General features: G+C 39.8%; 1 protein-coding gene across 1 annotated transcript in view; it reads right to left on the bottom strand.

The window, feature by feature from the left end:
* Positions 1 to 1,299: 1,299 nt before the first annotated feature.
* The window catches only part of LOC112138375 (transcription factor Sox-1a), a 90,235-nt gene continuing 78,974 nt past the window's right edge, over positions 1,300 to 12,560 (bottom strand). The window contains exons 4-6 of the mRNA XM_024260929.2: positions 7,894 to 8,099; positions 5,582 to 5,654; positions 1,300 to 3,855 (exon numbers count right to left, since the gene is read on the bottom strand). Of these exons, the coding sequence (XP_024116697.1) occupies positions 1,775 to 2,767 (993 nt within the window). The 5' untranslated portion in view covers positions 2,768 to 3,855; positions 5,582 to 5,654; positions 7,894 to 8,099 and the 3' untranslated portion in view covers positions 1,300 to 1,774. The remainder of the gene's footprint in view (positions 3,856 to 5,581; positions 5,655 to 7,893; positions 8,100 to 12,560) is intronic.

The following is a 12,560-nucleotide window of genomic DNA, read 5'->3' as shown; positions in this document are numbered from 1 at the left end:
TCTAGTTCATAATTGTGTTAAAAGTTACAGTTTTAAAGTTTTAAAAATGTAGTTTTAGAGTGTTCTATAAATGTTTATCCTGTTCGGACCGCGACCTAAGGTGTGTTTTGGATTTGGGGCGATTGATTGAAATGCTGGTTCTGCTCTTTTGGACCAGAACTTTCATTCTTCAGAATTTGAATGATGAAACTCTAGTTGAGGGAAAACTACAATTTACAGCTTTAGTCTTCTTTTTCAGAATTACCTCCTGCAGATTAAATACATTTCACACCAAAAAACACACTTTTCAGCTTAAATTTTACCCTGTAAAACCTTTAAAAGCGTAACGAGAAATACCTCCAGACGCTGGAGTCACTGCGGTTCAGCAGCTGGACTTAGTCTGAAAAAACTCTTTTTTTTTTTTTTGTAGTTTGCCGTGACCCCCATGCCCCCCCACCTCCACGGCTTACACCAGGAGTAATCCCCATTCTCCTCCAACACAAAACCCACCCGCTCTTTGCCCCCCCTCCCCACTTCATCCCATTCATGCCCGCCTCCCTGCCCCGAGGCCTCGGCTGATTCAGCCGTCAAATTAGAAGAAGGAAATCATTTAACAGCCGTTACAATTACACCGGGGCAGATGCAGGCGTTACACGGGGGTCAGGACGGGGCTGGCGGTGGGGGTGTGGGGGGCACGCTTGTTGTGGGATGCACCTCTGCTGGAGTTTTAGAGGTCACGACCCTGCAGGTAACAGGAGAACACCTTCACATTCAGAAAAAAATATGACATTTTAGCGATATTTTTAAATGCTTTAAAATATATTAATTATTTTATTGTAAATTTAAAAGCATTTTTTTGTTTTTCTCTGAATAACAGAAAATGTATGTGGTTGAAAATGAATTAAAATGAAAAGTATTTGGTTTATTTTTAACTATTTACAGTTAAAAAAGCGTCATAAATTAAAATAAATGGTCAATAATTAATACATGCATTAAAACCCAGCATTTTGATCTGTAAGAACAAACAAAACCTTCAGCATTACGCTGGATTATAATATAAATAAAATGGAGTAAAAATTTCCCATGAAATAATATTTTTCTAGAACACTTAGCTTATTTTATGATCACATTCTCAACTCTATCAATCGGTTTTCTCCATTTATTTGCTCCCAAATGTCAAAAATAAATACAAAAAACAGCAAAAAGTCAATTATTTTTTTCCAAATTCTTCATATATTTTTTTCTTTTTTTGGTCAAATATTATCTTGCATTTTGCGCAATTAATATATACGTATTTATATATGTAATTGCATTAAAACGTTCCGTTAGGCCTATTTATTCACAATTTTAAATATCTTACAACAGCAAAAACAGATTCAAAATGACACCGACTGACTCACATGTTTACAAGCATCAAAACTGGATTTAAACTGCAGCCTAAAACTTTTTTCTTTCCTTTTTTTAAAGACATGTTCCACACCGCCTTCCGTTTATTTACGCTCCACTCTTTGAAAAACCCTTCAAACTAATTCCACTGAAAAAAGTGCGTGAAAACCAGCAGCCTTCACGGATTATCGTTTAAATCGTGTCAAAAAGAGAGTTGGCATGCTCCAATCCACAGAGCGGAAACGCGTAAAATGCGCACAAAAAAAATCATAATTACTGAAGGAAATTGTCAAATAAAAAAAGAGGAAAAAGTTTGTTCAGTGATTGCATTTTATGGCTCTAAGCGCCCAGAATGTACAGGAGTCCGGCGCGGCGCGCGCGCGTCCACGGAGCTGTTGGAGTTTTTGGTTCAGATGTGCGTCAGCGGAACCGTCCCGTTGACCGCGGTGGAGCTCCCGCCGCCGGCCTGGTAGTGCTGCGGGTGCAGCACGTGCAGTCTGCTCTGCTCCCCCGCCGCCTCCCCGCCCGGCAGGTACATGCTGATCATGTCCCGCAGGTCCCCCGTGGCGCACGGCGGCATGGCGCGGCCGCTGGACACCGGCGGGCTGACGCTGGGCTCCGACTTGACCAGGGAGCCCAAAGTGGCCCCGGACACCGGGGAGACCCCGGAGCTTTGGTGCTGGTGCGTGTAGCCGGTGATGCCGCCGTATCCCGGCGGGGACGCGCTCATGTAGCTCTGCGAGTTCGAGATGGGGCTGTAGGGCAGCGCGCTCATGTCGTACCTGTGCACGGGCTGCGCGCCGTGCGGGTGGTGGTGGTGGGGGTGCAGGTGGTGGTGCGGGTGAGCCCCCGCGCCCGGGTGCTGCGTGTACGCCAGCTGCGCCTCCTGCATCATGGCGTGCGCCGCCGCGGCCGCCGAGTACGCGCCGTTCGCCCAGCCGTTGACGTGCGCGGCGTAGCCCGCGTTGGCGCCCACCTGCCCCCCTCCAGGGCTCTCCAGCCGCTGCCCCGCAGAGGAGCCCAGGAGCCCCCCCGCCAGCGAGTACTTGTCCTTCTTCAGCAGCGTCTTGGTCTTCCTCCGCGGCCGGTACTTGTAGTCCGGGTGCTCCTTCATGTGCATGGCCCGCAGCCGCTTGGCCTCGTCGATGAAGGGTCTCTTCTCCGCCTCCGTCATCACCTTCCACTCCGCGCCCAGCCGCTTGCTGATCTCCGAGTTGTGCATCTTGGGGTTCTCCTGGGCCATCTTCCTGCGCTGGCCCCGGGACCACACCATGAAGGCGTTCATGGGTCTCTTGATCCTCTCCTGGGGGGCCTTCCCGCCCGCGTGCACCCCCGGGTTGGACGGGTTGGTCTGGGGCACCACGGGGGAATGCAGGTCCGTCTCCATCATGATGCTGTACATTCAGGCGGCGCGCGCGGGACACCCTCGCGTCGAAGTCCCCGAGCAGGTTGCAGCGGCCCCTGTCCCCCCCCTCGACATCCACCGGGGTTTGAGCTCACTTTGCGCCGGGCTGAGGGGGGAAAAAGTTCCAGGAGCGTGCCCGGCTGTGTCTGCGCGCGCTGACAGCAGCTAAATGAGCGCGAGGCGGCCAATGGAGAGGCGCGAGCGCAGATTTGCATGCTCGAGGTTCTCGTGACGTGGAGAACTAAAAATGACTCCCTCTGTCATCTACTATAGAAAACACTCATACGTGGATCTGTTTATAACACTTTATTCAATTATAACCCCAAAAACAACATTTTGAACCGTTTTTCTCTCAATATTTCAGATTTCTCGATCAGAACACTCCTAAAGCCACATGTCCTCTCAACACCTCCCCCTCTTTTCACCCTTTTTGTCCACATAAGGACTACACAGCTCTTCTATTCAGAGCCACAGGTGCTTTTTTTGTTGTGCCCGTTGCTAGGCAACAGGTGACTGACGCCCAGAGCATCTTTTGTTTCAGCAAAAAGAAGCAGGGCAGCAAACGAAAACAGTAAACAAACATAAATAGTACTTTTTTCTATTAAAACAAAATAAAAAAAACCAGAGGAGGACTTTCATTTTGTCTTAAACACCTGAAAACATTGTTTTTAGAAACCAGAAGATGAATAAAGCCATAGGTTTGGGGATGGCGTTCCCAAAGTGGCGTCTGCCAGGTGCTGTCAGCCTCTCACGCGGCTGGTTAAGTGTGTTGGCGCGCCGCTGGGGCTGGATGCCCGTCTCTCTGTGGGTCCCGGTTGGGTGTAGTGCTCCAGAGTGGCTCGTATCCCCCCGTAAATGTCACATCTGCGCCACAAGCATCATCTCAGAGGCAGAAATCAGGGGGAAAAGCGGACAGAGAGGCTTGATATTGACTGAAGGAGCGACACTCTTCTCTATTTACTAACACAGGATTTATTGATCCAGTAATAGAAGAGGGAGAGGCACTTTGTCACCGCGCTGGGATTTACATCCGCTGCTCTCTGCTGGGGGATTTTTGCAGACAAATCGATTGGAAATCCATGATTCTGAAGAGGAGATTTGACAGATTAGATCCCGTTTGATCAGATGTCACAGTATCAGAGCCTGTATCCTCCTTAGACCATCAGTCCCCAAACTTCTTCTTGTGAGTGCCACATAACGGTTTTCTTCTCTGATGGGGGGGCCGGGCTCGGTTTGTAGGCTAATAAAAGAAGTGTAACTATCACAGCTTATACGTAAACCTTGATGGTATTCCAGAAAGCCACACAATGCCAAATTTTATTTTTTAAATCACAGATTTCTGTAATTCACCATATATATAGCATTAGCTGTGATAGATTAATAGCTGAAGATGCTTAAATTGATAGCTAAAAACACTGAAGCTGACAAATTGCTAAAATATTAGCGAAGAGCCAAATTAACTGAAAAAACTCAAAAAATTCTAAATTAGCCGAATCGACTAACATAAGGCTAAAATATTTGCTAAACTCAAAAATAGCCTAAAAAACTGAAACAAGCTTCAATTAGTCAAAACAGCTAGCATGTAGCTGAAATATTAGCTAAATGTCAAATCAGCCTATAAAACTGGAAAAATGTCTAATTTAGTCAAAACTGCTATCATGAAGCTAAAATGTTAGCTAAACTCAAAATTAGCCTAAAAACCTGAAAATAGCCCAACTTAGCTGAAACAGCTAACATTTAGCTGAAATATTAGCTAAATACCAAAATAACTTAAAAAAAATAAAAAAAAGCTTAAACTAGCTGAAACAGCTAGCATGGAGCTGAAATATTGACTAAATGTCAAATTACCCTGAACTGCAAAAAGCTTAAATTAGCTGAAACAGCTAGAATGGAGCTGAAATATTGGCTAAATGCCAAATTACCCTAAACAACTGAAAAAAACTTAAATTAGCTAAAACAGCAAGCATGGAGCTGAAATATTGACTAAATGCCAAATTAGCTGAAACAGTTAGCATTTAGCTCAAATAGTAGCTAAATGCCAAAATAACCTAAAAAAAGCTTAAATTAGCTGAGACAGCTAGCATGGAGCTGAATTACAAATTAGCCTAAAAAATTGAAAAACAGCCAAATTAGCTGAAACAACAGAAAAATATTTAAATTAGCTTAAACAGCTGTCATTTAGCTGAAATATTAGCTAAATGCCAAATTAGCCTCAACAACTGAAAAAAAGCTTAAACTATCTTAAACAGCTAGCATTTACTTGAAATATTAGCTAAATGGCAACTAGAGCAAAAAACTGGAAAAATGTTTGATTTAGCCAAAACAGTTTGGGGGGCGGGGCCAAATATGGAGGAGGGCTGGATCCGGCCCGCGGGTCGTAGTTTTTGGGACCCCTGCTCTAAACAATCGGGAACACATTTTCCTGTTGTAAATACAGAATAAAATGACTAAAAATGAAGGAATTCAGAAATATTGCACATTTTCAAAGGCCTGGAGCTCAACAGGGAAACATAATGTGATGTTTTTTTTTACATTTTTACACCGTAAACTGAGGATAGAAGGTCATGGATCTAAAAGCTGTCAGTAAAACGAACGGACAGGATGCCTGTGTTTTTGTCAGGTAAAACTGCTCAGATTTAGGAGAGATAAAATCAGTCTTTGTGAAGGGTTTTGTTGAAGTTGATGATGCAGTTCAAGAAAGCCTTTTCCTTTGGCTCAATTTCAATTGTTGTTGTTGCTTTGGAACAGTTCAGCAGCATTACTTGAAACAGAATTTCTTTGGCCTTGCAGAGAAAAACAAGCCAGCTCCACCTTGTTTGATCAGGTGTTTCTTCCACACTTTGTGTCCATCTTGCATCAAGAAGAAGCTCCAATGTCTCCAAATCTGCAACAGATTTAAACAAAAACTGTGTCATGAGAGCTGAAAGAAAACCCCAGAGGATGCTGGGATTTTGATCCTTCCAGCTTGAACAATGGTGGTGTGAAACTGTGCAGCCAAAAATGTAAACATGCTGTCTCTGGATTTTTTCAAAAACCAGTTAGGTGTGGAGGAAGTCATTGAGTGCCATGATGAATCGGACATTAATTTGAACTCACAACCTGCCAGTCTCTGGCCAAACACTTCTCCATAAGGCCATGGAGCTGGTTTCTGTGTCAAATTTCCATCTAAATGAGCCGTGGGATGAATTTCCTGCTAGTTTTAATATAAACTCTTTGCTAATTTTTTCTAATTTATAAGAGCATTTAATTTGTACAGAATCCCCAAAGGGACAAAAAAGTAAAAAAAAAAAATGCTATTGGTTTAGTTAGTTTCTACAACAGAGTATTAAGGCCACCAAACAAACAAAAAGTAGTATTATAGGATTAAAAATCGAAAATTTAGAGGAGGAAAGTCTAACTTTTATGAGAGAAAAGTCACAAATTTATGAGAGAAAAGTTAAAGTTTTATGAGAGAAAAGTTGGAAAATTTACAAGAAACAAAGTCGTAAATTTGTACATTACTGAGAGAAAAATACAAATTTACAAGAGAAAAGTCACAACTTTATGAGAAATTTCAAAACTGATGAAAAAAGTCATACACTTATGACAGAAAAGTGACAGATTTATGAGAAAATTCATACAATTATGTAAGAAAAGACACAATCACAAAATAATCATAAATTCATGAGACAAAAGTTGAAAAATTTACAAGAAACAAAGTTGTAAATTCATGAGAGAAAAGTCGTACATTTCTGAGAGAAAGTGGAAACAATTAGGAGTGAAAAGTCAAAAATTTAGGAGAGAAATTTCACAAATTTAGGAGAGAAAAGTCACAAATTTCTGAGAAAATTCATAAATATATGTGAGAAAAAGTAATAAATTTATGAGAAAATTCACAAATTTACAAGAGAAATGTGATAAACAAATGAGAGAAAAAGTTGCAAATTTATGAGAAAAGTCAGAATTTTACAAAAAAGGCACAGATTTACAAGAAAAGTCAAAAATTTATGAAAAAAGTCTCAAATTTATGAAAAAAGTCGCAAGTTTATGAGAGAAAAGTTGCAATTTTACAAAAAAAGTCATACATTTATGACAGAAAAGCCACAAATTCATGTGAAAATTCATGAGAAAATGCATGCATTATTTGAGAAAAGACACAAATTTACCTGAAAATTTACAAATTTATGACAAAAAAGTCACAAATTTTTTAGAGAAAAGTCACAAAGTTTACAAGTGCAACAAGGCACAAATTCACAAGAAAAGTCATATAATTATGAGAGAAAAGTCACAAATTTATGGGAAAAGTCAAAATTATAAGAGAAAAGTTACATATTTAAGAAAAAGAATCAATGAATTAATGATAAAAAAGTCGCAAATATACAAGAATAAAAGTCATAAATTCATGATAAAAAGCTGTCTGTATATCAGAGCTGTCCTCAAAGATGAAAGACGTAGAGCATTTTATGAAGCTTTATATGCGGATAGATTTAAAAAAATTCTCATAGATAAATTACATTTTTCTTGTATGTTTTTTAAAGTCGTAAATGTATTACATTTAAAGTAATACATTTCACACAACTTTAAAACTTGGACATTTACGCTAAAAGTAGTCATAAATTTAGCCCATGACTTCTAAAGTCTTAAATATACGGCTTCATTATCCTAATTTAACAGTAAACATTTTTTTCCTGTAAATTTACATTATTAAAATCACATTTAAAGAAAGGCCTTTCTCCTAAGTTTCTAAAGAAACCAGTACCAGTTTTTTTCACTTCTAGTTTCTTTAACCTTTATGTCCCTTCAGGGGCTCCATACATCAGGAAATGAGGAAGTCATGAGGAACTGTTTCCTCAGGGGCTAGAATACAGATTCAAAGTTAGATGGATTTGTACTCTCACGCACAACACAAGTTAAAAACATTTCTTTCTCTAATGGTGTTCATCAAAGAAAATGACTGAAGCTGCAAAATTAAAAAAAAAATCCATTTAATGAGTTTTAAAAATAAAATGTCTAAAGATATTTGAAAAAGTTTATGACTTCATAAAGCTTTGAGATTTGTCAGGATTTTATTTATTTGAATTATAAATGAAAAGTTAGAACTTGAATATTTACAATAAATAAAGTTTAACCAAACAGATTCTTACACATCCTTTCCTGAGTTGGTGATTCTGTGTTTTGTGATGAACGCCGATGTTTCTGCTGCAGTTGGCAGAGCTGGACTGGACAGCGGCGCTGAGCTGACCTGGAAGAGCCCAGAGCGCCGAGTCAGCGGACCCGCGAGACGCTGCTGGAAACACGGGAGCACTCCCGCTCCATCCGAGGGATTATTCCGCCTTTTATGACATCTTATCTGGAGTATTTGGGGGAGAAAAGAAATCAAAGTTTAAAGTTAAAAATGTATCTTATAAAATTATGTTTTTATATGTAGCTTGGAATCGCCAACAAAAAAGTAGCTCATGATTTTATGATAAAAGTGAAGGTTATTTTAGAGAAAATACAGAATTACTGAAATTGTAAATATATTCTAGATACTTTCCCATTAGATTAAGCCATAAATGTTCATCATTTAAAGGTTAATGTCTGAAACTACTACAACAACATCAATGGTTTATATATTTTTCTAGGTTCACAATGTCAACCTTTTCTTTAATGACCATAAAGTTCTTGGTCTGTTGTCAAAAGGACGAACTGAAAAAAAAAAATCAGCTTCTTCAGGAGGAATTCTGCCGACCCGGATGTCCGAAAGTATAACCCACCCAGCTGGTTCTGACTTTACACTAGTTCTTCCCGTAATAGTTGGTGATATCAGTGGTTGCGATCCGAAGGCATCAACAGAGTTTTCAAAGTTTTATGGCGCCACCCATTTTTTTCTGAAAATCATTGGCATGGTCATGAATGTAGCTACCCTCAAATTAGACTCAAGCTACCCTCAAGCGTCTCTCAAGATACCCTCAGGCTTCCCTCAAGCTACCCTCAGGCTTCCCTCAAGCTACCCTCAGGCTTCCCTCAAGCTATCCTCATGCTACCCTTAAGATGCCCTCAAGCTACTCTCAAACAACCATCAAGTTACCCTCAGGCAACCCTCAAGCTACCCTCAAATAACCATCTAGTTACCCTCAAGCTACCCTCAACTTACCCTCAAGCAACCCTCAAGCTAGCCTCAAGCAACCATCAAGCTACCCTCAAACAACCATCTAGTTACCCTCAACTTGCCCTCATGCAACCCTCAAGTTACCCTCAAGCTACCCTCAACTTACCCTCAAATTAGCCTCAAGAAACCCTCAGAGTTCTCTCAAATTACCCTCGAGTAACTGTCAAGCTACCCTCAAGCAACCCTCAAACTACCCTCAAGCAAACCTCAAGCAACCCTCAAGTTACCCTCAAGTTAGCCTCAAGATACCCTCAAGTTACCCTCAACTTACCCTCAAGTTAGCCTCAAGTTACCCTCAAGGTACCCCCAAGCTACCCTCAAGCAACCCTCGAGTTACCCTCAAGGTACCCCAAGCAACCCTCATGCTACCAGGCGGCTGGTGGCACTTGATATGGTTGGGCTTCGTCTGGAGACATTTACACATCGTCCGATTAGACCTCTCTGTGGCCGTCCAGCTGTAACCTGATTTCGGAATGGCGTCATTTCCATTCGTCTCTTGACTGCCAGTGTGTGAACTTGAAATGTGCCTGGGCAGACAACTTTTGTTAACTTTAGGGAAAAATCGTCCAGTCACCGCAAAATTTTAACTTTTTCCCAAAGCCTCTGTGCAGCATGTAAAAATACCATCTACTTACCATCTAGTTATATAAAAATGCAACTGCCTTCTCCTGATACTGAATGCTGCCATGCGACCACCTGCCAAGTTTGCTGAAAAACTCGAAGTTAAGTCAGAGCACAGTGGCAATTCATAAAATGTGACCGTAGTCTAATAGAAGAGCAACGATTCAACAAAACCCAAGAACTGAAAAAGAGACTCTGGTTTTTAACGATCGACTCTAATTTAGCCGAAGTAGAGCCTAATCTATAAATTTAGAGGGTAACCCAGCAGGATAGACGGAGACTGACTTCACTCTCAGCCCAGATTTGAAAAACGCAACAAAAAAGGGGGCGGGGTTAAGGGACACTACATTGCATCTTCAAAAATGGAAAGTGATGCCAGCTTCAACCATTGACTCTATATTGTGATATAGTGTGATATGTCTATAGTGATGATAATATATGTCTATGGTTTCACCGCAGATATTTCTGTGGAGGTTGAGGTTATTTATCTGTTTATAATGCCTTACGACAGGGATGCAATGAGTTACCAAACAAATGAACAAAGCCATCAACAGGGCACATAGTTCCCTGGATATAATGCCAGTTGCCCCCAAACACTGTTCCCTAACTTGGAAGTCCACTGAAAAGTTGTGTAAGCCAGTAGATTTTTGACGAACGAAGGCAAAATATCTACGAGGAATGCTTACGCTAACATGCTAACGACTGACGGTTAAAGATTTTGAGATGGGCGGGGCTTTTATACTGGTGCTGTAGAGCATGATGACGTGAAACTTCTGAAACAACGTGGGACTTACACCAGCTGACCAATCACAAAATTCAGCTGAAATACCTCGTTTCGGCCTATAGGGGGCAGCACACAGACGGTTTCAGACCAAAATTTCAGGAAATAAATAACTTTATTTTAAATTGCCAAAAACGGTCAACAGGCAGCTCTTTTAAAGACCCATTTATAGAGGTCAAAAAGATGATTACTTGTTGGTTCTTGATGATTACGATCATAAGACCACGTAAAACTTTATAGGTCGGGAACGGTGCTAAATTCCTTTTAATTGCTTTGTTTTTTACTTTTACAGACAATAATCGTAAAGAAAAACCAAAAACTGAAGCTCATCATTCTAGCAGAAGGCAGGACCTCTGAGTCAGCAGGGCGGCCTGAAATTATCAAAGACATTCTGATGTCCAGCGTGTGATCCTGGGCGTTTGTTTAAGGCCCCCTGTCACAGCAGACTGTCAGCTCGTGTGGATTCAGCAGAACCGACGGGCCGCACTGGCCCGAAGGGACAACCCGTCCAGAAGAACCTGCTTCTTATCGTTAACAGCTGATAATAATGCATGACCTGAGTGACTCTTACCTACAGAAAGAAAATACAATTTATGCTTAGATGCAAAATTTATGGCTAATTTTGCATTTTTCTCTTTAAAATCTAATTTTAAAAAAAAAACTTTGTTTAAGTTGTGTGAATGCTTTTTAAACATTCACACTATAGTGAATTTCCTGCGCACACTTTTCAGCACGTAAAAACTCAATCACAATTTCAACGATTTAAGCCATCTTTGTATCCAAACATTCAGCTCGTTCAGGACATTACTGCTTGTATTTTTGGTATTCATGAACTTTATAGTTGTTGAAATATTGAGCAAAATATGCTCCATAAGAAATGAATAAGAAATTGCTAAAATCTTTCAAAAACTAGACATTTGTTCCGCTTTTTAGGCTAATATGGAGTTTAGCCAATATTTTAGCATTGTGCTAGCTGCTTCGGCTAATTTAGACATTTTTCTAGTTTTTTAAGCTAACTTGGAATTTAACTAATATTTTAGCATTTTGCTAGCTGCTTTGGCAAAATTGAAACATGTTCCCAGTTTTTTTTAGGCTAATTTGGAGTTTAGCTAATATGTCAGCACTATGCTAATTTTATTTTCTAATTGAGAGATTTTTTTCAGAGTTTTAGGCTAATTTGGAATTTAGCTAATATTTTAGCATAATGCTAGCTCCTTTGGCTAATTTAGACATTTTTCTAGTTTTCGAGGCTAACTTGGAATTTAACTAATATTTTAGTATTATGCTAGCTGCTTTGGTTAAATAAATAAATAAAAAATCTCAGTTTTTTTTAGGCTAATTTGGAGTTTAGCTAATATTCCAGCCATATGCTAGCTGTTTTGCCTAAATTAGATTTTTTTTCCCCAGATTTTTAGGCTAATTTGGAATTTAGCTAATATTTTAGCATAATGCTAGCTGCCTTGGCTAAGTTAGACATTTTTCTAGATTTTTAAGCTAACTTGGAATTTAACTTATATTTTAGCATTTTGCTAGCTGCTTTGGTTAAATAAATTAAAAAAAAATCTAATTTGGAGTTTAGCTATTATTCCAGCCCTATGCCCGCTGTTTTAGGAAAATTAGACATTTTTATCGTTTTTAGGCTAATTTTGAGTTTAGTTAATATTTTAGCATTATGCTAGCTGCTTTGGCAGAATCTTTCCAGATTTTCTTTTTCTTTTATGCTAATTTGTCATTTAGCTAGTATTTTAGCAAGATTTAGGTTTAGCATTTTCAGCTATCAGCTTCATCATTTTCAGCTATCAGCTCTAGCATCTTGATCTCCAGCAACCACATTAATCTTACAGCGTTCACACTTATCGCAGGTAATGCCATATATGTTGTTCAAAAATGGTCTTTTATCAGAACGTTTCCAAAGTTGGTGATTTGTTTTACTAAACTTTTGCATTTCCACGTGAATTTCTGCTTCTTGTTTTTTTTTATGCTGAAAATTTAGTCAAAGTGGTATTTATTCAAATATAAACGGATTAGCGCAAAACAACTGGAAAATATGTTGCTAAACAAGGTTTAAAATGTTTGAGTAAATTAAACTGTAGGCACTTCATAATATTATAAATTAGAGGGATTTTTTTTAGGTTTCTTCCCGTTTCAGTTCCCACCCTTCACACTATACTGCCCCCTGGTGACCACCGGATAGAGCTGCACATCTTATTTTACGTGAGATCATCATGTGTGAAAGTCAATCAAACCAGATTAAGGGG

Source organism: Oryzias melastigma, unplaced genomic scaffold (assembly GCF_002922805.2).
Source record: "Oryzias melastigma strain HK-1 unplaced genomic scaffold, ASM292280v2 sc00160, whole genome shotgun sequence".
Classification (NCBI taxonomy): Eukaryota; Metazoa; Chordata; class Actinopteri; order Beloniformes; family Adrianichthyidae; genus Oryzias; species Oryzias melastigma.
Note: the sequence above shows the minus strand (reverse complement) of the source record. Positions and strands in the feature narration are given on the sequence as shown.